This window comes from Microcebus murinus, chromosome 5 (genome assembly GCF_040939455.1).
Source record: "Microcebus murinus isolate Inina chromosome 5, M.murinus_Inina_mat1.0, whole genome shotgun sequence".
Classification (NCBI taxonomy): Eukaryota; Metazoa; Chordata; class Mammalia; order Primates; family Cheirogaleidae; genus Microcebus; species Microcebus murinus.
In genome coordinates this window covers 3010080-3034962 of record NC_134108.1, presented here as the reverse complement: position 1 = coordinate 3034962, position 24883 = coordinate 3010080, and the positions used below count along the sequence as shown (strand labels likewise).

General features: G+C 52.7%; 1 protein-coding gene across 4 annotated transcripts in view; it reads right to left on the bottom strand.

Moving 5' to 3' along the window:
• Positions 1-24883, bottom strand: part of PDE10A (phosphodiesterase 10A) — a 546467-nt gene that overhangs the window by 255337 nt on the left and 266247 nt on the right. Inside the window, exon 1 of one of the 4 annotated variants that reach the window (XM_012776797.3) lies at positions 21074-21956. The exons of 1 other annotated variant lie outside the window; for it this stretch is intronic. In XM_012776797.3, coding sequence (XP_012632251.2) covers positions 21074-21956 — 883 coding nt within the window. Of the gene's footprint in view, positions 1-14017; positions 14653-20109; positions 20397-21073; positions 21957-24883 lie in introns of those variants that run through there. 2 more of the 4 variants (XM_012776793.3, XM_020287302.2) reach the window with 2 other exon arrangements.

Sequence of the window (24883 nt, the reverse complement as noted above, 5' to 3'; positions counted from 1 at the left end):
TAGAATAATGAAGAGAAAACAATGTTTAAAACTGCAAACCTGCCCATATCTGCAAAGCGGTGCTATTTACGTGAGCCCTCCAGCTCCGCATGTCGCCCCTGACAGCGCTCAGGGCATCTGTCCCTCCAGCCTCCAGCCCATGCTCAGGCCATTCCCTGGAAGGAATGTGGTTTCCTCTGTCGTCCATATAGGGATGTGCCTGTTTAATCTGCTCATTTTGGGGGGGGGGGTGTAACTTACTGCTTTGACTCTGGAAGGCTGTGCCCCCCATGCTGCTGCTGTCCCAAGACAGCTGCACCTGGATTTAAATATATGTGTACTCGGGCAGGAAGTGGCCTGCCCTTCCGTCTCTGCACAAACGGCTCCCTCCACCTGAAACACAACTCCCTCCTGCAACTCCACATCCATACTGGCTACCTCAGTCTTCCTTCTCTCCTGTCGCTTCCTGGGCAAGACCTTTCCAGACGCCCCAGATTGGTTAAGCTTCCCTTGTGTGTGTGTGGCTAGCACGCTGTGTTTGTTTAGGTCTGCCTCGACTACTGGACTGCAGGCTCCTTGGGGTCACACGGACATCATCTGGTCTGTGCACCACCGCGAACAGATATGAGGAACGCAATAAAAATTCACTGACTCCAACTGAATTCTACGGGCCCGGGGAGCCACATGAACGTAGAAGTTAAAATAAAATATGATCGATTACACAGATATTAGAAGGGTAGCACTCTGCAAGGCAGTGATGTGCACTCGATCCCAAATACTCATTCTAGTTATAATAGTGGTATTAACTGGTTGAAAGCAGGAAGACTAGCTCCTGGCATCCTCTCCGCTCTTGCTGAAGAACCTTGTAAACCAAAGGTCAGGTAAAATCACCATTTATAACCTTCATGCTTTTTGGTTTTATCACTCCAGGCTTTGTAACTCTTAGACAGGTGACTGCCATCCAGCCTGGGTGATTTACTTACATCCAGTGTGTTGACTCAGATCTAAAGCACTCTTTGCATCTATTCTCTTGCAGAACACTTGCAAAAGAATTTGCACCTATCACGCATTTTTCAGCTGACATATAAAAATTGTTATCACAAGTTTAAATAGTTGTGAATGATATATGTTCCTACACATTTCTTACAACAAATATGCCTTATATGTATTCTTGTCAAAACCCTGGAGCTGAGGAACAGTTCATTCAGTTTATGGAGTCTGTCTGCCATACAACTTCCCAGAAAGCTAGTCTTCAATGTCAGGTCGAATAGCTGAATCAGACCTAATTTCTCTCTGAAAGATTATTTTATAATTTAAATACATAATCTAACTTGCATCCCTGTGACAACTTCTCACTTCTGAATTATAATTCTAAGATAGATGGGTGGATGGGTAGGTGGATGGATGGATAGATGGGTGGGTGATGGATGGGTGGGTGGCAGATGGGTGGGTGAATAGATGAGTGAGTAGATGGATAGATAGATGGGTGAGTGGATGGATCGATGGGCAGGTGGATGGACAGATCAGTAGATGGATGGGTAGCTGGGTGGGTGGACAGATGAGTGGGTGGATAGATGGGTGGATGCATCCATAGAAGGGTGGGTGGAGAGATAGATGGATGAGTGGATGGATATATGGGTGGGTGGATGGATAAATGGATGAGTGGATGGGTGGATGGATGGATAGATGGGTTGATGGGTGGGTGGACAGATGGGTGGGTAGATAATTGGATGGATGGGCAGATGTATAGATGAATGCATGCATGGATAGATGGCTGGATGCATGGACAGATGGGTGTATACATGGACAGAGGGGTGCATGCATGGGCAGAGGGGTGGATGCATGGACAGACGGATGGATGCATGGATAGATGGGTGGATGCATGGACAGATGGGTGGATGCATGGACAGATGGGTGGATGCATGGACAGATGGGTGGATGCATGGATAGATGGGTGGATGCATGGACAGATGGGTGGATGCATGGACAGATGGGTGGATGCATGGACAGATGGGTGGATGCATGGACAGATGGGTGGATGCATGGACAGATGGGTGGATGCATGGACAGATGGGTGGATGCATGGACAGAGGGATGGATGCATGGATAGATGGGTGGATGCATGGATAGATGGGTGGATGCATGGACAGATGGGTGGATGCATGGATAGATGGGTGGATTCATGGATAGATGGGTGGATGCATGGACAGATGGGTGGATGCATGGACAGAGGGGTGGATGCATGGACAGAGGGGTGGATACATGGAGAGATGGGTGGATGCATGGACAGATGGGTGGATGCATGGACAGAGGGATGGATGCATGGACAGATGGGTGGATGCATGGACAGATGGGTGGATGCATGGACAGAGGGATGGATGCATGGACAGATGGGTGGATGCATGGACAGATGGGTGGATGCATGGACAGAGGGGTGGATGCATGGACAGAGGGGTGGATACATGGAGAGATGGGTGCATGCATGGACAGATGGGTGGATGCATGGACAGAGGGGTGGATGCATGGACAGAGGGGTGGATGCATGGACAGATGGGTGGATGCATGGACAGAGGGATGGATGCATGGACAGATGGGTGGATGCATGGACAGATGGGTGGATGCATGGACAGAGGGATGGATGCATGGACAGATGGGTGGATGCATGGACAGATGGGTGGATGCATGGACAGATGGGTGGGCAGATGGAGAGACAGAGCCTTGCCACGGGTGTGTTGACTTGGTGAAATAACGAGTCTCCCACACTCACAGAAGCTCTAGTGGCTTTGGTCCCCCTCAGGAACAGAGCCTTATCAGATTCCACCACTGGTTAGTAGCCCAGAGATTGTCACACTGTGGGGCAAGGAGCCAGGGTAAGCCTGGGTAAGAAAGGGGTGTGCCTTTCTTCTTTTGGGAGCAGGTCAGTCATGAAAAGGAAAGCATGTAAGTGAAATAAGCCAGGCACAGAAAGACAAATACCGCACATCTCTCTGACATGCATGATCTACAAACGGACTCACTGAGGTAGGGAGGAGAGTGGCTGTTGCCAGAGGCAGGGGTGTGGGGGATGGGAAAAGGCAAGAAATGTTGGTCAAAGGGCACAAAGTTTCAGTAGGATAGGAGGAGCAGGTTTAGTTATCTACTGCACAGCAAGGTTACCATAGTTAATAATAATGTATTAACTATGGTGACATAATTAATTGCTAAAAGAACAGATTTTAAGTGTTCTCACCCACAACAAATGATAAATTGGTGAGGTGATCGACATGTCAGTTTAGCCTGATGTCACCATTCCACCATGCACATATATGTCAGAACATCACATGGTACCCCATAAATACATGCAGTTATTAGTCAAAAGTATTTTTAAAGAGGAAAGTAGAAAAGTAGATTAGGCAGACCCACTGTCAGGCAGATACTCTCGGGCAAATTCATGTTTTAAGGTCTCTATGAAGGTCGAGAATATAGAAACTGATTTCTCTAAAGCAATCTTTGCCTCTGTACTGTCTTGAAAGTGGGTATGTAAGTTTGAAGACAGTTGATAAAGAGTTCTCATTTCAAGACATCCCATGGGGTTTGGAGTCTTGCCTCATCTTCTACCCTATTCATTCTCTGCTACACATCCATCCCTAGACAATAATGTAGGATAACTGTGCATTTATATATATGTAATTATACATTATGCTTATCTTATACATCCCTTACATAATAAATTTATGATAAAATTTTCCTAGCATCTCTAAATAGGTAATGCTGCACTGCCCAAATCTTTACCAGGATCAGTCATCAATATTTTAAGAAAAAAATAAAGACAGAAAAAATGTATGTGACACAGGGATTTCTTGACAAATTGGCCATTCTGGGCACCATGTTGCCAACTTCTGTATACATTTATGTAGTTATCCACAGAAAAAAAGAATTTAGCACTATCAAGCCAGTTTAGCCACATACAAAACATTTAAAGCACTCTGCCAGAAGAAATCCCACATATGTCATACGGTTCTTAGGGATGGGTACATATTTATACGTGTGCCTCTTGATTCCTGTCTCACCCTCTGTAAAACGATTTAGGACTACAAGACACAAAGACACATGAAAATCAAATGTCCAAGTTCTAGATGAAAATCCAAAAGTTCCTGTCCCGTGGAAATGTTGCCCTTACACATCCCCACAGAAGCTGAATGGTCGGGGGCAGAGTGCCGGGCCCCATAGAAAATGGGACACTAGGGACAAGGACCAGCGAGGCGGACCAACTGGGTGAGTCTGTGCCCCCAACTGTGAACATGATCATAGGTGAGAGGATACTCTGTTGAAATGCAGTGGCTTTCTGAAGACCAAAGGGAGAAATCTCTGTTCATCAAAAATCAGACAGGTTGAGTCTACCTTGTCTGAAATGGTTGGGGCCAGAAGTATATCAAATTTCAGATATTTTCAGATTCTGTATTATTTGCATATACGGTGAGATACATTGGGTTTGTGATCCGAGTCTAAACACGGCATTCATTAATATTTCTATACACCTTATACGACATCCTGAAGGTAATTTTATGCAATATTTTTAATGTCATATGTGACCTCTCACATGAGGTCAAGTGTGGAATTTTCCACTTGTGTTGTCATGTTGGCACTTAAAAAGTTTCAGATTTTGGAGGATTTCAAATTTCAGGTTTTTGGAATGGGGTTCCTTAGCCTGTATAGTCTTCTAACAACAGGATGAGGAGCAAATTACAGTCCACCGCCCTTTTTTGTAAATAAAGTTTTGTTGGAATATGACAAAAAAGCCCACAGCTGGGTGCTCTGCTGCCTCCTGTGCTTCTGGGAGGGGTGTCCCGCTGGGACCGAGCCTTACTGCTCGGGTCAGCAATCTTAATAACCTCCCATGGCCTTCCCTCCTTGCCAGGGACCCTCCCTCCTGTGGCTTGGAATCACCACCCGAACAAACCACCTGTCTCTATCTCAGGCTCTGCTTTCAAGGAAGCCCAAACTAGGAACCTGGAGCTCGTAGAAATTTCCTTCAAGGGAAACTAAGTAATTCAGAGAACACTGGAATCAGAGGTCTCACCTTAGGGTGAGCGAACAGAAATGCAACCACAGTTAAACCCAGCAAAACCTACACAGCAGTTGACTGGGATCCCCTTAAAAGCTGACTCTCTTCAAGGCCAGGTGCGGTGGCTCACGCCTGTCATCCTAGCACTCTGGGAGGCCAGGGTGGATCAGTCAAGGTCGAGAGTTCAAAACCAGCCTGAGCAAGAGCAAGACTCTGTCTCTACTAAAAATAGAAAGAAAATAATTGGCCAAAAATATATATAGAAAAAATTAGCCGGGCATGGTGGCGCATGCCTGTAGTCCCAGCTACTCGGGAGGCTGAGGCAGGAGGATCGCTTGAGCCCAGGAGACTGAGGTTGCTGTGAGCTAGGCCAGGGCACTCACTCTAGCCTGGGCAACAAAGTGAGACGCTGTCTCAAAAAAAAAAAAAAAAAAAAGACAAAACAGTTGACTCTCTCCAGCCACTTACTGATATTCGCCCAAGCAACTACTTAACATGACCACGAACAGTCTGACGAGTTCTCCCACTTGAGGACAATACCTTATATAAGCTAGGAAACAAGTATAAAGAGAGGAAAATAACCCAGCAAGCGAAGCAGCGGGTCAGATCCTAAAATAGGACCACACCTGAGTCTTCTCCGGAAAATGGGCCAGCCTGGCAGGGACGGGGAGCCACCCCACGGCAGCGTCCGGACGGGAGGGCCGAGGGCTCTGCACCCCTGCCCCACCCCAGGAGCACCAGGACGGCCATTTATAGACCTGCCCGTGAGGTTGCAGTTTCTTCCGGAAAATCCTAAGCGAGCGTTTTAAGGACTTCCGAAAAACCGTTCCGCATTTTCTCTTCTCTCTTTACATTAAAAAGGTAAGTGAAGCCTCTCCTACTTCACCTTAAAATCAAAACTGAAACGTCGCAAATGTAAGACGTTGATAAGTCAAGAAAATTCCGAAGCATCATGACTTAAAACAAATCTGTGATTTCCTCTTTGTAGAAAAAAAAAAAAAGTATCGAAGGAGGAACGAACATTTCCCCTACATCCGTGTCAAGAAGAGGAAAATTGGAGTTGTGAGAAATTAAACAGATCTGAGGCCAAATTTCACTCTAAAATACACGCTTCCAGCGCACCTACTGCTGCTCGCGACTCATTCATTGAATACGTACTCCGCGAGTCACTCGCCAGGAACGCTCTGCTGGCTGTAGGAGATGATGGGGAAGTTCAAGTTCACGGCGTCAAGGAAACACCGGTGAACAGGAAGTCAACTCCAGTACAGGACACACTTGCTACCTGGGGCTTGGTACAGAGCACGGGGGGGAGGGGGGAGGAACACCTGGCCCCCGCAGCACAGCTGGACGCCGAGATGGAATTTCCTTTAATACTTACCCAATATCACCTACCAACAGCAGAAGCCAATCAGTATTTTTTTTTAAGAAGTACACATTGAATTCCTAAATACCAGGACAGATATTAGCATAATTCCTCAAATTATGTGTAGAGTCTTAAAATAATATAATGTATTGACAGCTTTGTTTCAGAGAAATACAAATCAGGTGCAGCATGTTCTTTGAGAGGAGTTTAAGATGTAGCCTTCTAAAAAATTTATCCCTAAGGAGATAATCACTGTGCACGGCCACACTCTTGCCTTTCTTCAAGTTGGAGTGAACTAAATTACGAAAGAAAAATGTGACGCACAGATAGGACTAAGACCATTCGCGTAGTTAAGAACATTTTAATAGACACCAACAAGCCACAAAATTCTAAAGTCAGTAAAGAACCGGTTGCGAAGGAAAAACACGCGGCCGTAGGAACCAAAGGTGGGCTGCAAGGGCAGAGGCACCGTGGCGACCAGAGAGGGCGAGCGCGTGGCAGGGGCCGTGGCCGCACCCACTCCTGGGGAGCCCACTCTGGCCCCAGGGCCGCCCCTGCCGCCTCCCGCCCCTGCCAGCAGCAGGCGACCCAGCAGAAACCTTCTGCGTTTAGCCAGGGCCAGTGAAGGAGAGAAATTCAGAGACACGAGAGGGCAAAGGCCAGACTTTTGGAGGCGCAGAGGCTCCATAAATGGGGAAAGTGACTATAATAGCCTTGCAAAAAATAGCTTCCCCTAGATGGAGAACTCTAATGACACCCGCTTCTTTTATTTTTTTTTTTTTAGTTCTTTCTCTTTCCAAAAATTCTCCCCTTTTATTTTCAACACATTTCCCTTTCATTTCTTGCCAAAAATTGCTGGAGGACCCCAGCCACTTCCTGCTATCAGTGTTTCCAGAAGCTGAACTTCCTGTCACTACAAAGGAACACCTTCCCCAGCCAGATGGATGCTCCGGGCAGCCTCTGGCTCCACTTCCCGACCACGCCGCCCCAGCGTGGCCGCCAGGGCAGGGGCTGGCATGTCGGCAAAGGCCGTCTCGGGGCGGGCTCCGCATCCGAGGAAAGGACAGCGTGTGCGCTGGCCCTTGCTCTGTTCCACGCTCCATGGTAAACACTTGATCCAATACCATCTCATTTAATCTTCACAGCGCTATCATGCCTGTGGCAAAGCAAGCCCTGCAGCCCAGGTCTGCCGACCTCCAAACCCAAGCTCGCGGTGAAGCACTAAGCTAAACTGCCTCCTCGATACTTGCCTAACAGGTACAAACACACGCACCGCGTTTCTCAACACGCCAACCGTCCGCTCTTCCTCACTGAGAGGTTGCCAGTCACAAGGCACAAGGCAAACACTGACCAGTGCCAGCAAGGTGCCTGCAAAGACAGAGAAAGGGAACAGGGGTGAACTGCATCTCTTTCCAGCTGAAGCCGATGTCCACCTGAGGAGGGCAATTAGGAAAAGTCTGGGTCATCCCGAAACCTGCTACTGAGCACCTTGCTCTACTAGCAGCACGTGGTGCTTCACACCACACCGCCGTGCAGACACAAGAAGCCATAGCAATTCTGAACATCAAAAATTTGGCAGGGACACATGTAAAAATAGACCAACACGAAACAAAAAGAAAATTCAAAAACCACTTAGGAAAAAAATACAGACTTCCTAAGGATGGCCCTGACAAAAGGAACGGAACAGTCACACAGAACGCAGACGGTGCCGAAGCTCTGCAGTTGCAGTCGGATGGCATGAGAAGGAAAATTAAACTGGGGCACTGTTATGATTAACAAAGAACAGCCCTTAACATGAAGACATCCCCAGCAGCTTGCAAAGCCCCGGCCGGCTTCACAGCGCTCCGTGGGGTGACGGGGCCAGGGTGCCCTGTCCCCACCCGCCCCCAGCCCCAGGAGCCACCCCAGGGAAAAACAGCTGTCGTCATCGGGGTCCTCCCCAAAACACAGTTTATGATGAGGACGCGGAGCCCTGAAGGAGGAGGCCTCAGCGCAGGCAGGTGGAAAGAGAGTATCAGCCCGGGCCACCTCCGCGGGGGAGGAGCTGCAGGGGCAGAAGGCTGACGTGGAAGGTCAGGAAAGGGTTCTCACAAAATCCAGTAAGTAGGAAGGAAGTAGCAGCTAAAATAAAACCAGTGGGTGGGCTAGAAGGAAATAATATTAAGTGATAAGACAAAGAAAACCGTCAGCATTAGAAGCAGGACACAGGAAAATGAGCGGGGTGATGCCCAGCCCAAGGGGGCAGAGCGAGTGGGGGCAGGAAAGGAGCCCCCTCAGACACCCACAGAGACAGTGTGAGCGCTGAGCCCCAAATAAAGTCAGGGCAGAGATCAAACGTGGGGATCTAAATAACCGGGTGTCACCACGAAGGCCCGGCCGAAGGGAAGGTGCTACCCACCCTGGCCCGGCCGGCGGGACGCTCTTGGAGGGCAGCCTCTGGCCAGGGCGGGGGCCCAGCACCTGGCACCCAAGGGCTCCCGCCCGGCTCCGCAAGGAGCTCAGGAAGGGATGCAGACGCCCCCACTGCCCCTGCTCTGCACGAATGTCCAGATCGCTGGTCGTCACATTAATCTGTAATAAAGTGCTGAGCCCCCACTCAGTGGTATCAAATGTAAATACCACCCACCGGAGGCGACATTCGCACTCACTTGAGAAGTGCTAGGATCTGAAGCTCAGGCGTTCACAAGGAAGACATTCTTGCCAAAATGTAGTAACTTCTACCAGATGAAGCGGGCTGGGCAGCTCTCCAGCAGTTCGAACAATAGTTCACATCCTAAATGTGAATGTGTCGCCTGCATCAGTCAGAAATTACATTCAAAGACAAGTGGAGCTTTCTTTTTTCCATCTTCAAATCTGTGCATGCCATAGAAAAGGAGTTGGTCACAGCCATGAGGGGTACCGATGCATGCAATGTTGTTTTGTGTTTTTTTTTTAATACTCATGGTTTGACATTTGGAGATCTTGTGTAGGAGAAGGAGGTGGGAGGCGAGAGGAAGACGGAAACCAACCCAACAAACTTCAGGGGCCTGAAATCACCGTCTCAACAGGACGGCAATAAAAACACGACAATAAAAAAGATTATGTCCCGAACAAAGTAAGGCAATGTTCTCTCGACTAAATGCCACCTCAGTACACTGTTATTCATTTTAAAATTTAATTTTTTGGATAGGTAAGAAGTTATATCATTCGAAAATCAAAAGCTACAAAACGGAGTCCATTGGAAAGTCTCCCTACAAATGTTGTCCCCCACCCGGGTCCCTTCCCACCTCTGCCACCCTCTGCCGCCCAGTATTACTAAGGGTTTACTAAGGGTTACTGCTGCAATGTTACTTACCCAGGCCCCTAACCACAGACCTTTAGGTTTCCAATGTTCTCCTTCAAACAATCCGGTGCTATATTAATACCCTGTTAAGTCATTTTTCCTATGTGTGAGTATATCTGAATAAATTCCCAGAAGTTGAATTACTGGGTCAATGGGCACATGCTGCCAAACTGCCCTCTTCAAGGGCTGGACCAATTGATTCTCCCACCAGAAATGGACAGAAGTACCTGCTTCCTCGCAGACTTGTCAAAAGTGCGTTAGGACATTTATTTATGTGTTTGTTTGTTTGTTTGTTTATTTTGAGACAAGAGTCTCGCTCTGTCACCCGGGCTAGAGTGCTATGGTGTCAGCCTAGCTCACAGCAACCTCAAACTCCTGGCCTCAAGCCATCCTCCTGCCTCAGCCTCCCCGGTAGTTGCGACTACAAGCACAAGCCAGCACACCTGGCTCATTTTTTTCTATTTTTTAGCGGAGATGAGGTCTCACGCTTGCTCAGGCTGGTCTCAAACTCCTGACCTCAAGAGATCTTCCTGCCTCGGACTCACGGAGTGCTAGGATTACAGGCATGAACCACCACACCTAGCCACGAAGTTTATTAATATTTGCAAATCGGACTGGTGAAAATAGTACCTCAGTGTTATCTTACATTGCATTTATCTTATCATGAGTGACCGCTGAGCATTTTTTCATGTTTTTAAAGAGCCACTTACTTCCTTTTTGCTATGAACTTTCTGTTCATTTCCTTGGACTAGTTTTTACTGGTGGTCATTCTTTTTCTTAATCATTTCTGAGAGCACTTTTTATATTTTAGAAGGTTAGCCCTGTGCTAAGAGATGAGCTATAACTGTTTTTTCCTAGGGTCGAAGTTCAAGGACGACACGCAGTTTGGGGTGCTGGAGCCCCACACACGCTGCGGGAAGTAGGGAGAGGGGCCAGTCGCTGCATAGGGGCTCCGCAGGAATTCCCTGAGACCTGGCTGATGGCATTTGGAGCCATAAAAAGGTGTTTTCATTTTGCTTGTTTGTTTAACATAGGTTAACTTATCAATCTTTCCTTTTCTTCTGGATTTTGAGTCACATTCCAAGGTTCTCCCCACTGTAAGACCAGAAAGAGATTTCCTTATTTTATTATTTTTATTTATCACATATTTAAATATGTGATCCATTTGGAATTTATCCCAAAGGTACAATGCAAGGAATGATTAAATTTTATTTTTTTCTAGATCACTAACTACTTATTTGTCTCCAAATCCCATTTATTCAGTAGTCTATCTTGTCTTCTCCCATGTGAAATGACAGTCTTACAATATAGCATATTGCTTTAAGTGTCTAGGTCTGTTTTGAGACTTTCTTACCTGTTGCATGGATTTGTCTACCTATCCAGGTGCCAGTACCACACTGCTTTAATTACTGAGGCTTTATACGTAGGTCTTTAATCTGCTCTTAAGAACTAGGTGATATATTTAATCATGAGAAACAAAGACATAGTCCTAAAAAGGCATGATGATGACTGACTGGCCAAGCATCCTTTTAAGAGTAAATTTCTGGTCCTGGGAAAAAAAGACAATCTGAAAACGTATGTAACCCGAGAGCAACAGATACAATCACTAAATCCTGGAAGCCACAGTAATCAAGCCCTGCTGGCTCGCATTTTAGATGTGTACGCTGCAAGCTGCTAAAACCACATAAAATCACATCACATACAAGTAAGTACAACGCGAAGTCCACATACTCATCACACTGCTCTTCCTCCTCATTCTGCACCCACCGACCTCCACCCCGCCCCGCAACTGTGCAGTCACCTGCTGGTCTTTTCTCTCCCAGCACAGCCATCTGCTCTTCATGCAAAACTGCTTCTTACGCAGTGCTCAGCGACTTTAAAAAGTCCAAATATGCTCATATTTTTATAAATAATTCATCGTACCCAAACAGGTGGCACTGCTTCAGCCCTTTCTAAGCAACACTTTCTCTTTGCTACGCAGAAAACATTCTCACCAAAGCGCGAAGCTTTCTATCACTGGCCCCAGGAAATTCAAGCTGAAGCATCCGGAAGGCTCTCAACTCTGACCACCCTCCTTCCCGGCCACTCCCGTGGCTGCTGCCTGCCGACCCCAGGCCCAGCAGCTCAGGCACGTGAACACCTGTGTTCACAGCAGCTCGAAAGCCTTTTGTAATCCAGGACACATCACATACTTGGATAACATGAAAAAATAATAACGAATCAAGTAAAGTTTCAGTTGCACCAGCAGATTTTACAACCACATTGTTTGTTTCTTTATTTCCTTTTAGGAAAATTAATATTTTTAAAGGGTCATTTCAATCATATTCTCCCACTTTAACACCTCCACTTACCAATTCATTCATTGGACTTATTGTACTTGGCAATGTGACGGGCACTGGGGTTAAGAAGAGGGATAAAACGTGCTTCCCTCCGCAAGGAGTGCCCAGGAGAAGGGGCGACCAGCACAGAAGCGGACAGCCCTGGGCACCTGGCACTAGGGAAGCACAAGTGAGAGCACCACGGCCCCGAGAGGCCTGGGAAGAAGGAAGGGATTGCGGAGCGTGGCAGCTGGCCACCGAGCGAGCGGAGAGACTCAGGTCAGAGGAGATGCCGTGACTCAGTGCAGACGGTTGTCAGCTACCAGCAGTCTGGTGCCTAAACCACAGCACAGAGGGGGCAAGAGACGGGGTAGAAAGGCAGGAAGGGAGTGCGGGGCAGGGTTCATCGTGCAGGGAGTCCCACAGGAGCACCAGGAGCTCAGATTACATCCTGAGGGTGTGGCACGCACAGGCACACCTGCTCACCTGCATGCCCACGTGCGTGCCCACACTCGTGCCTGCTCACCTGCATGCCTGCCCACCTGCGTGCCTGCCCACCTGCATGCCTATACACTTACGTGCCTGCCCACCTGCATGCCTGCCCACCTGCGTGCCTGTACACTTACTTGCCTGCCCACCTGTGTGCCTACCCACCTGCATGCCTGCCCACCTGCGCGCCTGCACACCTGCATGCCTGCCCACCAGAGTGCCTGCCCACCTGCATGCCTACACGCCTGAGTGCCTGCACACCTGCATGCCTGTACACCTGCGTGCCTGCCCACCTGCATGTCTGGCCACCTGCGTGCCTGCCCACCTACACACTCCTCTTTTGCCTGGTCCTGATCCCTCATCAGACAGCAGCTCCTTGAAAGCAGGGAACAGGTCTGTCGTGACATGCATACTGCCCAGGACTAAGGGAGGGACTGGACTGGTACACAGCAGACACTCGGCGTTGGCAGGTCACATAGTCTAGTGACTCTGCACTCCATGGCGCCTCCCTGCCCCTTCCCCCAACGTAAAATGTGAATGGTGTCCCGAGGAAGCCCTGGTCTGCCTGCCGAGCCAGCTCTATCTCCCACTGGTCTTCTGCATGGAGCCCCCACCAGCCTCCAATCATCCCCTTCATGTTTCCCGAGTTCTGGCTGCTCCTGGCGCCCCTGCCAGGGCCTCTCTTCTCTCTGGAATCCTCCCCCATCCAGCGCCACATACTCTTCCTCCCTCCAGACACCACTCCAGTTCCATCCTGCTGGTTCCCTCAACAGTGTGTTTTAGAGCTTGGACACGTGCACACTTTCTGGTTTGGTGTATTTTTTAAATGCAGAGAGTAAGTGCATTTACCGTGTGCCAGCTCCTGGTCCAGCCCACACTGCACACCAGCAGGGGCTCGGTCTCCCGAGACTACTGCTTCCCTTATGAAGAGCACCCAGTCGCACCTGCCACCCATCACCCACCTTGTTCCCTAGCCCCTTCCCTGCTCCTCTCCTGCCCTGGCCAGCTGCCCACCCCCACACCCGTGTCCCCTCCCCGCTCACTCTCAGATGGCCACAGTGCCTCCAGCAGGGGAGGGGGGAGGGGGGAGACGGGGGCTGGGGACACTGCGCGTTCCTTCCCCGACCACCACAACCACGTCCGCACCTGCCGCAGGCTTGCTCAGGCCCCTATGGGCGTCCACGGCCGCCTCCTGTCCACACTTTCTACTCGCCTATCTTCTTTGAGGCTTGTTTCCACCCTTTTTTCTCTCTCTTCAAGCTCCCTTTCTTCAACAGCTCTAAATTCTCGAGTCAGTCCTTCAATCCTCTTGGGAAAAAGCGAGCATTTACCTGCCGCCAGCCTGGGACTCCCCCCGTCGCCTTTCCCTCCCTGCAGACTAAGACGCCCTGTGTGTATTTGTCTGGCCTCAACTCCTCACCCGCCCACGCCGGGCTGCATCTCGGTCACTCCACCGCAAATCTCTGGGCAAGACACTGAGGCACCCAGCTACTGGGATGTACCTGCTCCCGGGGGCTCCTGGCCGCGTCCGTCCTCGGGCCCCTCTTTTGAGCTCCTTGGTGCAGTGCCCTGGTCCATCTCTTGCCGGGTCACTCCTTCCTGGGGTGTTCCATGGCTCTTCTTTCTTCTCCTGTCATTTCCTCTGCCTTCTTCTCGTCCCACTACTCATCCCCGGTTTCCGTTCAGAACTGCGGTGCTGCAGAGTCACCAATCCCTATTTCTAGTCTAGTCCGTCCACAGAATTCCAGGCGGGGGTGGGGGGCTCCTTTCATCCATCACATGAACGTGAGTGAGTTGAGCACTCGGGCTGCACCGAGCAAGTGCTCGGGAACCACCTTGCACTGCCGCCCAGGAAGCCTCCACACTTCACACGAGCATCATCCGCATACTCCCCGGGGGCGTCCACGCATGACTTCAGACTCCACGGTCACAGTCTTCCTCCTCCAGTCACCACCAGCCCTCTGGCTCCCAGACTTTGTTTAGCCGGCTTCCTTCCTGGCATCTCCACTAAGCTGTGCGGTAGGCAGCTCAGGCCTGGCGGTGCCAAAGGGGATCCCAGCCCAGGAAGTAGCGCCACAACTTACCCGAGTGTTCCAGCTCAGCCATCGGCAGGGATTCCCGAGTCCGCCCTCCCTTCACTCACATCCCCCGCCCACCTGCAGGTCATATACACGAGCCCCCAAACACCTCCGGACCCACCCACTGCGCTTCACTTCCCTCACCACCACCCCAGTCCACGGCACCGTCATGTCTCGTGCAGACTACTAGAGGAGCCCCCTGGTCCCACAACAGCCCCGACAGTCACTCACCAAACTGCTGCCGGAATGAGCTTCTGAGATCACAGATCATGTGTCAGCCACCTGCTCAAAGCCTTCCGAAAGCTTCCCCTTTCATGTGGAGTAAAACGCCATTTTCCCCCTTATAAAACCCTGATCCAGCCCATTTGCCTTCACACTTCAGCACGTGCCCTGCCCTGCGGCCTCTGAGCCTTCACTCTGCTGGCCTCCGAGCCTCCCCTGCCCGAGCGCCCTTCTCCTGCAGCCTGCACCAGGGGCCACGCCGAGCCACCCAGAGCCCAGTGCCCGTGCCCAGTGCCCGTGCCCCTGCCCAGAGAGACGCACACAGACCAAATGAAGGGAGCCACACAGCCAACTCTGTTTTAATTCACTGCTCAGCTCTCTGGCGACTTCCTGTTGTTTGCCTGGTTGGTTACTGTCTACCCCACTAGAGAGCAGGCTCAGTACACGCAGGGCTCCCTACCACCCAGAGGGCTGTCAGACACAAAGTAGCTGTTCGGTTCTGACACTTCCCGATCTGACATTTCTTTTCTCTCCAGGTGGCACCACCCCACCCCACCCCCACCCACATCCAGCGAGGCTGCCCCCCAGACCCTGAGGACTCAAACGCCTCCTACCCAGTCCAGTGCCTCCCCCAGCTGCGTCGCCGTTACCCGCTGCCTCCCGCTTCTATCTCCCCCAGTGTTCCAGGTGGTCCCGGCTGGGTTCTGGCTCCCACCTCTTGTCACCTGCTGATGACTCTGTCGCAGAGACCTGCTCTCTGCCTCTCCTTCGCACAGAATCCACCACAGGTGTTCTTCCTAGCTTCCTTCCACACCTGCTTGCTGTTCAAGTTTTCTGAGGGTTAACTGTAAAAGATCCTTAGCCAAAAAGTCTTACTACCCTCCCTCCCTCCCTCCCCTTGCCCCGGGCCACTTTCCAACCTGCAGCCTCAGGTACCTTCCGCAGGCCTGCATGGCCTCCCCAAGGCCACCAGCAAGACTAAGGCATCACCTCTCCACCCCTGGGAAACCTTTTCAGGACCTTCTGGTCAGGGGGCATCTGGCTCTCGCCTTCTCCAGGGCACCCTGCAACGCCTCTGTGGGCGAACATGTTCTCAAGCTCCTCTGTCTCTCCTGTAACCCTGTGTTTCTCGAGAGAACTGATTTTTGTCCCACGTACGTTTGAATCCTGGGTCCTGCAGCAGAGTTGGCTAATGCAAACCAAGCTTCCAATGTATGCTCATCAATTTCTAAGTCCCTTGAAGACAGGCACCATGTTTTCTTCTGTTTAGATTTTTTGTTTTGTTTTCATGTTTGAATTACCAACACAAGTATTTGAGTACCTTCCATAGGCATGTCAGCCACTGCTACAGTCTCAGGAAAATAACCAAAAAAGACAAGCCCCTGCCGCAGGCTCTCAGGAGTTTGCCTTCTAAAGAGGAAAGACAGGCAATAAACAGGTAACAAGCGAGCCAGACAGTTTAAAGTGATAGGTGCTACTAATAAGGTAGGAGTGTTAGGTGCCTTCTGTTTTCCCTGATAGAGTATGAATTCTTCCTTCTGTCACTGAGAGTTTTCCTTTAGACAGACTTAGAGAAAAGATCAGCTGCAGGATTCTGATTTACATTTTAAAAGGAAATTAAAATGTTTGGAATTACAACTAAGAGTTTTCCTTTTAAGGGATAATATTCCTTTTATATGAAAATTATTTCTTCTCTTCAGACTACATCAGCTGTTTTTAAACAAATAAAAATTAACAATGTATTAGTTGGTAAAATGTTTACCATGCCATGTTTAACCTGCTTTATAGTAAACAAAATCCTCGTATTTGCTGGACTATCTATTGCACTGCATTTTTTTCCTAACAGGGCACAAAAGGTTTTATGTGCAAAAATTATCTAAGGCTCATGTGTCAGATGGAGATAGCAGAAGGCACCATCTTCTAATGTTTCTACTGCTTCTTACTCCACATTTTGGCATTATCTTCGTCCATTCAGGTTTTTGGAAATTAAATGTGGAATTTCGTGAAATTACAGATTTATAATCTAAATAATCCCACCCAGCTTAAATAGCTTTGTCCTATGGACATAAACCCTGTCTGATTACCCAGGCAAAAACCAGGTCACCCCCGGGTGAGGGCTGAGGACTGGATGCTCACACCTTGGCCCTGCCTGGCTTTGCTTGCTACCCTTGCAAGTATCCATTGTGTATTCCAGGTCCCCTTGGGAACTGTTATCATTATTTGCATCTCCTCCAAGCAGCTGACACTGAGCAGCCACTTAACAATTATCTGGTAGTTGGCTATCCACTGATGTAGACCCATTTCTATTGCTGTGTTCTTGGTCTTGCACTCCTCTGCAAACGCAGCCTTCCGGAGCCCGTAAAGATAAGTTAAATGCTGAGTCGAGTGTAGCTTCTATGTGTTAAACGCACTTGCTCTTAAAAGGGATCACATTTATCTCAGTTTGCTCAAGTGTTGGCCACACAGTATCTTATGCCTCAAGAAACACAGTAAGAGTGGCTATTTAAAGTCCACAATTCCTGGAGACATACGTTTTCTGTCTGGGCTATTTGAGCAACACACAATAAGGTATCTGCCACAGGCACTCACGAATGGTTCCCACCTGGATTTTCTCCCGTCCTCTGCATCCTTGGCCAAGCAGTAAAGTTTTCCTTATCTCTAGCTGTCTGTGTCATTCAGGGCAGCTAACTAGTGAAACAGGAACATTACGGAGAGAGGTTTGGTGGCAACTGTGGCTTTGACTGCCCTCAAGTTTTCTCAGCTCAGTCTGGGATGGCCTTCCTCCCACAGGTGTGCCTCACGGGCTCCCGACCACCGCACCCTGCGCGGCGTGACAACAGGCGGCAGCCAGCCTTGGCGTTGCTCTGGAATGCCGAATGCACCAAACTGACCTCCCTGTTGTACGCACACACCCACACTGCAAAGTAAGCGCGGCTAAATTCTCCGGGACCATTTCGGCTTTCCAGGTGCAGGACTTTTTTTTTCTATTCCAATCCGCAACTTTCCCCACGGTGAGGTTCGAAGCTGGGTGCCGGAAGAAGAGTCCAGAAGGTCCGCAATTAAAGGCAGGGGTCCGGAAATGAGGTGAAGTCCAGAATATGGCCTGATAAGGGCAGAGTGGGGACATCAGGCATGGTGACCACTGATCACATGGAGTACTGGCAGTCATGTCAAACCTGCCTCTGGGGCTCCTTCTCTCCCACTGGTTGGAGCACTCCTCCTGCACAGGCTCCGCGGCTTCTCCCGGACTCTGTCCCTGGGGCCTGGCCAGGGCAGGGCCTGGCTCCTGGAAGTCGCCTTAACAAGTTCTTCAGTGCACAACTGAGTGAACCAGCTGGTCAGTGTGAACATCCAAAATGCAGAGCTAAAATGATGGGGATGGGGTGGAGATATTATACCCCCCAACACAGGATTTGCTTTTGATGACAACAAAAATACTAATAAAACCGGCGCTTGTGCAAACAATAGCTGGACACAGCAGCTTTTATACGACAACTTGCTTGTCACACCAAGAGATCAAACTGAAAGATAGAAAAAGGAATAAACACTCAACAATGGGACATATTTGAATATGTTTGGGCAATTTTATACTCTTACAGAACCCAGATATTCTTTTTCAAAAAAGCTAATTTTTAACGACAAATATCACAAAAATCTGCCACGCTTCAGGTACTTTAGCAATTCAGACCAACAGGGCTTGCCCTGCAGCAACAGACAGACACAGAGACCCAAAAGGGGGAGACAAGGGTGTCAGAGCAGAAACCGGTTGTCCACCTTTAAGAAGCAATCTAACCTCTTTTCACTCTTGAGTGAGGTGTGTCTAATAACAGATTTCATTTAAAAGTCTCGCAGTCCTTACTACCTTAGTAATGTTCCAAATAAGACCACTGCAGTCTCTTGCTCCTATCCAAGCCCAGAGCCAGTTCTCAGGACCCGGGTGGGAGGACAGGGCAGGCGGGGGGACAACCCTTGAGCTAGTCTGGCTTCCCTGGTGCTTCAGCATCGGGGACGAACTTTCTGCAGAGCAGATCCCTTCTGATGACCCTCGTCTTCTTCTCCAGGTACTCTGTCCTTCTAGAGGGAAAGCGTGCTAGGGATCCTGGGGGGACAACTTAACCATCTACCCAGAGCGCACGTTTCTATCCTATTCCACAATGTCCATCACAACCCTGAACAAGCAGCAGTTCCAGCAGCATACAGACAGACAGAAAGCTCACTATTTCGGGGAAGTGTGCTCCTTCTGTATGCCTACACGCCTGTGGCTCTGTAGCACCCACTGCTCCCCCAAAACAGTTTGTCATGGCAAGGTACAGCAGCCTTCACCCCCCACTGCCAAATGAGAAAAGTAGGTGTTTATTTTTCAATGTAGAAATTCCCAAGTGCACCAAGAAGGGGACCCGCGGGAATCCCAGTCCTGGGCTCAAGGCTGCAGGCTGACCCCAACACCCTGAGAGAGCTGGTGGTGGGGACCCCGCACTCTCTGCACCACCTTCAATTCACGGCCAAGGGGGGTGCATCTCAGTAAGTCACAATGCCTCTGCTGACCACACCTCAGGGCAGCAGGCGAGCTCACGCGCGCGCGCGCGCGCGCGCACGCACACACACACACACACACACACACACACACACACACACACACCCATCCGCACATCCCTTTTCCACCACAAGGGCAGATGGGGGTGGGGGACAGGACAGAGGGGTCAGCTGAGAGCACAGGGCCCACGCCCGGCCGGCCAATCAAGTGCGAGAATGAGCGGAGACTCGTCGCCGGCGGCCGGAGCCCGCGCGCGGTGTGTGAGAGGCCGCTGGCCACGCGGCTGCCGCGGACTGGCCCGCGCCTGGGAGGCGGGATCGCTGGGGACAGCTGGGCCCGGCGCGGGACACGCTCCCACGCCCGAGGGCTACACCCCGAAGATTCCTGGGCGGGCGGTGAACCCAGACGAGCTCCGGCCGCAAGGAGGGGCGCGACCCCAGTGGCCGGAGACGCGGGTCAGCCAGGGCCGGGGAGCGAGCGGCAGCTGGGAGCGAGCGGGAAACCGAAACAGCAACCCTGGAAGGGAGGCTGCCCAGAGAAGGCGCCGCGGAAACGCGGTTCCCGAGCGAGGAGCAGACAAAGGCTCGGTGCGCACGCGGCGCACGGTGGCTTCGGAGGCGCGCTCTGGGCCTCGGGGAGCTGCTCCCGGCCCGGCTGGCGCCCGACTCATCCGGTGCCCCACGGGCGCGACCTGCTCGAGCAGGAGTAGCTCCCACCGACCCCGCCTCGCCCGGCCCCCGCCTGGTCTTCCCATCCTCACCCTCATCTTCCTCCATCCACGACAGCGGCGACCCCCTCCCCTGCGCACCGGGCGCCTCCTCTTTCCTCCACATCTCCCGCCTGCTCCTTCCTCCTAGCGAACCTCTGCCTTGACTTTTCTGCTCAGTCTTGTCCCCCTCCGCTGTGACACGCCCTCTGCCACCTCTGCCCCAGCGCGCTCTCCGTTCTGCGCCCGCGGGTGGCGAGGCGGGGAGGCCGCGCCACAGTTGGTCCGGGGGCGCATCCCGCAGGTCGAAACCAGCGGCACCATTCTCTTCCACCCTGCCTCCCCATTGTCCTTCCCCTTTCTTCCCCACCCCCAACACCAGCCAGCCCCCAGGATCTACGTTAAGTGGACCTCTTTGAGGAGGCGCACCCGTTTCCACACTGGCTAGTGCACGCGCTGGAGCACGGCCACTGCGGGGGGTGGGGAGAGGAAGGGCCGGGGCGCCGACACTGGGCCCCGGAGAAGGGCAGTGCCTTCCCATTTGGAAGCGCGGGGTTCCCAGGGCCTGCCGTCGCCCCCGCCTCAGGGACCCCAGTGGGCGGGACCCCCAAGTGGAAGGAAGGCTGTTGACTCCAGCCAAGTAGTCACAGGCTCAAAAGAGAAGGACCTGGCGCAAGTGGTCAGAAAGTTAAGAGTATAAACAGGTTCCGGACAAATGTGGTCCGAAACAGCGGCCGGAGGCCGGAGGCGGCAGGTCCCGTTCTAAATGCCCGGCTCCCGCCGCCCTGCGGGTCACCCTTCCCCCGCGCGCACGCCGCCGAGCTGGGAAACCCCGGTGTCCCTGCGCTGACAACCGCTCGCGAACTCCATTCAGGTGCCGCCGGCTTCCGGCGCCTTCGGAGCAGCTAAGCCCGGAGGACGCGTCCTGCCGGCCGCCCCCCGCAGTGGCTCCCCTCGCATACCCGGCCTCCAGGGCGGGAGCCCCCACCCGCCGGGAGCGCGGAGCCGGGACACTTACTGGGGCTCAGGAAACACTCGGTCAGCCTTCGGAAGCAGCTCGCATTATTCGAAGGTCCATCTTCCATGTCGGAGCCGAAGAGCAGCCGGGACGCGGCGGCGAGTGCGAAGCCGGCGCCTTGGGGGCGCCGCGGAGTTGAGCGGCCGCCGCCGGGGCCGGGGCCGGGGCAGCCCCAGCCGGCGCCCGGGAAGCCAGGGGAGCCCGCGCGGCGGGCGGCCGGGCCGAGGGGGAGCCGGGGCGGCGGCGGCGGCGGCCGGGGCCCGGCGCGGGCCGGGAGCAGCAAGCCCTGGAGCGCGAGCGAGAGGAAGAGCCGCCGCCGCCCGCCGCCGCTGCCGCCGCCGCTCCTGTGACTGCTGCCGGGGGGGACGCTCAAGGGAGCTGCCTCTTGTCCTCCTCCGCCGCCAGCATCGCCGCCGCCTCCTCCAGCGGCCGCCGCCGCCGCGCCCTCCCTCCCTGGGAGCCGCGCGGGGAGGTGGAAGGCAGATGAGGAGGGGAGAGAAGCGGGCGGGGGCGGGGGGGGCGGCGGCCAGAAGTAAAAGGAGGATGGAGAGGAGGAGGGGACAGGCGGGGAGAAGGCGAGCGCGAAGGGAGCGCGGGCCGCGACCCAGCCGCAGCGGCCGCCAAGCGCAGGGAGGGCGCCTGGGCCCCCCGCGGGGTCGGCGCAGCCTGCGGAGGAGGGGGGCGGGCGCAGGGGCGCGGCGCGCTCGGCCCGGCCGCAGCCAGGCCACTCGGGGGCCGGGCCGGGGCCCGCCGCGCTCCCCCCGCCGGCCGCGCCGCGCTGGGGTTCCGGGCGGAGTTTGCAGAGGCCGGAGCCCCGCTCGTCCCCGGCCGCTGGCGGGGGAGCCTGGGGGCGGGGAGCGAGAGGCTCCTCGGGGCTGGCCATGGCCGTCCTCCTCCGGCCGCCGTGGGGGCAGGCCGCCGGCAGGAGGGGCGCGGCGGGCCGGACTCGGTGGGCTCCGCCCCCGCAGGACCTGCCCTCCCCGGCCGGCCCTCCCGAGCGTCTGTCTGGTCCTCCCTCCTGCCTTCTGTGTCCTCCGGGTCCAGTCTTCACATCACGTTCCGCTTTGGGGGCGGGAGGACCCTGGGCCGGGGCGAGTCCCCGGCGACGGCGCCCGGCGACCGGCTGGCTCGCACAATCGGCGTCCTCCCGGGCAGGGGCGCGGGGCTGCGGAGACACTGCCTGCAGGCGTGGCGAGGTTTGTGCGCGCTCCGGCGGCTGAGCCTCGGCGACTGCTCGAAAGCAGCGGAGAAAAGCGCCGCAGTGCCGCTGCCCGCGGAGGCGGCGGTGGCGGCGGCGGCAGAAGACGCCCACTGGCGGAGCGGGCGCTCCCCACGCCGCCGCCTCCCGCGCCCACGTAGCGCGCCCCGCTGGGACTCGGCCCCAACCACGCCGGGCTCCCGCACCCCAGCGGCCCCTGCGCACCGTGTGCACCCCGGGATGGGCCAGTGGGCAGGGGAACTGCTGCGTCTCTGCTGGGCGTTGTCACATCTGGGTCCAATGTCCCTGATTCCAAACCCTAAGTCCAGCTGCTCCAGCTGTGTACTGTTGGGCCAGCCACGTTGGCCTGCCTGTTGCCCCAGCCAGGGAATCCTCCTGCTGGCGGGCCGGCAGCTCCAACCGAGCTGTGCGCGGAGTTCTCAGGGGGATAGCTTGCAATCGGAGATTTGGTTGGAGTTTAAATCAAAGCACAGTGTTTCCAGTAAACCAAGGTTTGAAAGACCGTTCAACCCCAGGACTCCCTTTCCAAGACTCACTTTAAAACGAACGCTGTGTGTGCATGAGCCCCAGTTTACCCTGGTGGGGTTAGAGAATGGAAAGAGCAAACTATGGCTCAAATAAGAAAAGCTGTGAGATCATCGTCCCAAAACCTTGAGCTCGCCTTGCCATCTGAGGCTTTCTTGGAACCTCCCTCCCCCTCTCCGCATCCTTTAGCCATGACTCCAGACAACTGCTACTGCAGGGAAGGAGTCCACAGAAGTTTGAGGAAGTTGGAGCGCAAGAGCACACAGATGCGCAGGTGTCCGCATTCTGGCAGCCACAGCACCACTGGGCTACCACGGCGCGCCAGGTCCAAGTAGGGAGCGGTGGCACTGCCACTCCCCGGTGGGACGAGCTGTCCAGACTCCCTGGACTAGGTCACCTTCCCTGGACTGGAGCACACGCGCCAAAGCCCAGCCTTCAGGAAGGGCAAGGCGATCCCCAAAGCGCGAGGCGTGCGCTGCAGCGGAGCAGCGAGGCTGACACCCGGCCCCGGGCTCCCGGCTTGCGCTGGCCCCGGGGGCCATTTCTTGCTCTCCAAGTTTTGTTCTTTCTATCCAGTTTCACATGTTTTTATTTTGAAGCGTGCTCCAGGTTCTTCACAGGGCAATGCTTTTTCCCCCCCCGACTCCCATCCAAACCTCCCGCAGTGGAAAAGGTCGTATTTGTGTTTGCACCGCACTGAGCAGGTGGGACGTCAGGGACCTGGTGCGGCTCCTCTCCCCCGGGGAAGTCCACCGGCGTCTTCGGGGTTCCCGGACTGACTCTGGGCGTCGCGTGTAAGGAGCGCCAGCCTGGCACTCACTGTGTCGGAATCCCTAAATGTGCAGAACAAGAAAATGATTCGGTGACTCTTACCTTAGGCAGGCTTCCTTTGTTTTTGCTTTTTTTTGGCAAAGAAAGAACTAGAACCATTGAGCAATGCTGCCCGCTCTCCCTCCGCAGCCTCTTGGCTGGAACTTCCCCGGTCGCGGATCCGACACGTGTTTCTTTGCTGGGAGTCGGAGTTTGCGCCAAGGACGGACTGGATCGGGCAGGAAGGGTCTTGGGGAGCTGCCCGCATATTTAGCGAAGACGGGTTTCTCCTCAAAGTGTTTATTGTTCATTCCTTTACGCACAAAATGTTTCTCCTTGTCGTTTAAGTTTTCACTTAGTTGCATTTTTGCAGTCATTAAAACGACTTTTCAGTTACAGCAAAATAACTTTACAGTAAGTCACCTTGCAGGTGCAGAGGGCGGGGTGGAAAACATTAAATATTTGTTCTGTCTGTTAAATCAAGACGCAAGCTCTAGAATTTTGTTTAACCCTTTCTCAGAATTAACCTTTTTTTCTACTTTTCGTCTTTCTTTTCTCCAATAGTTTGCGGTCAGGGACACAGTTCCTGAAAAAATTTTAAAAAATCACAAAGCATGACGGTGGAAAAGGAACCACTTGAGGAGGGGTTTACTGATTAGTGATTAAATTCTGATACCATTCCCCCTTCTTAATCTTAATGCCCGCATTTGTTAACATAAGTCTAACAGGCATTCAGCCACTTTCCCTTTCTTTGTGAAATCTTGCTTAAAGATGTAAATTGCAAACACACAGGCATAAAGGGTTTGTCACTCACCCTGTGTTCAGGTGAGGCCACACCTGTGGAACGTGTTTCTGGCGGATTCTTTTCCTTCCCTTTGAGTTTCTCTAGTGATACATCAGAAAAGGGAGAAGGCTGTGTCACTAAACATTCGTTACTCCAAACCTTTTGTGAATAAGCACACCAGCCCATAATTGAGTGAACACTGCATTCTGATAGTTCCCATAAGGTTTTCAATATAGCTACATGTTAATAAAATGTTACCAGATCACAGAACAATTTAAAAATAACTGTAATTATAATATTAGGCTGTATAGAAAGGGTGCTAGCAAAAATGCACAGCATCGCAGTAGCTGTCCATGAGATGAGCAATTTTCTCACTCTCAGTTGAGGAACTGACAGCCCATGGTTGCAAAGTATAAAAACTAAAAGAATATTAATTAACAGGGCAGTTAATCCCAGCAAAGGTGAACTACTA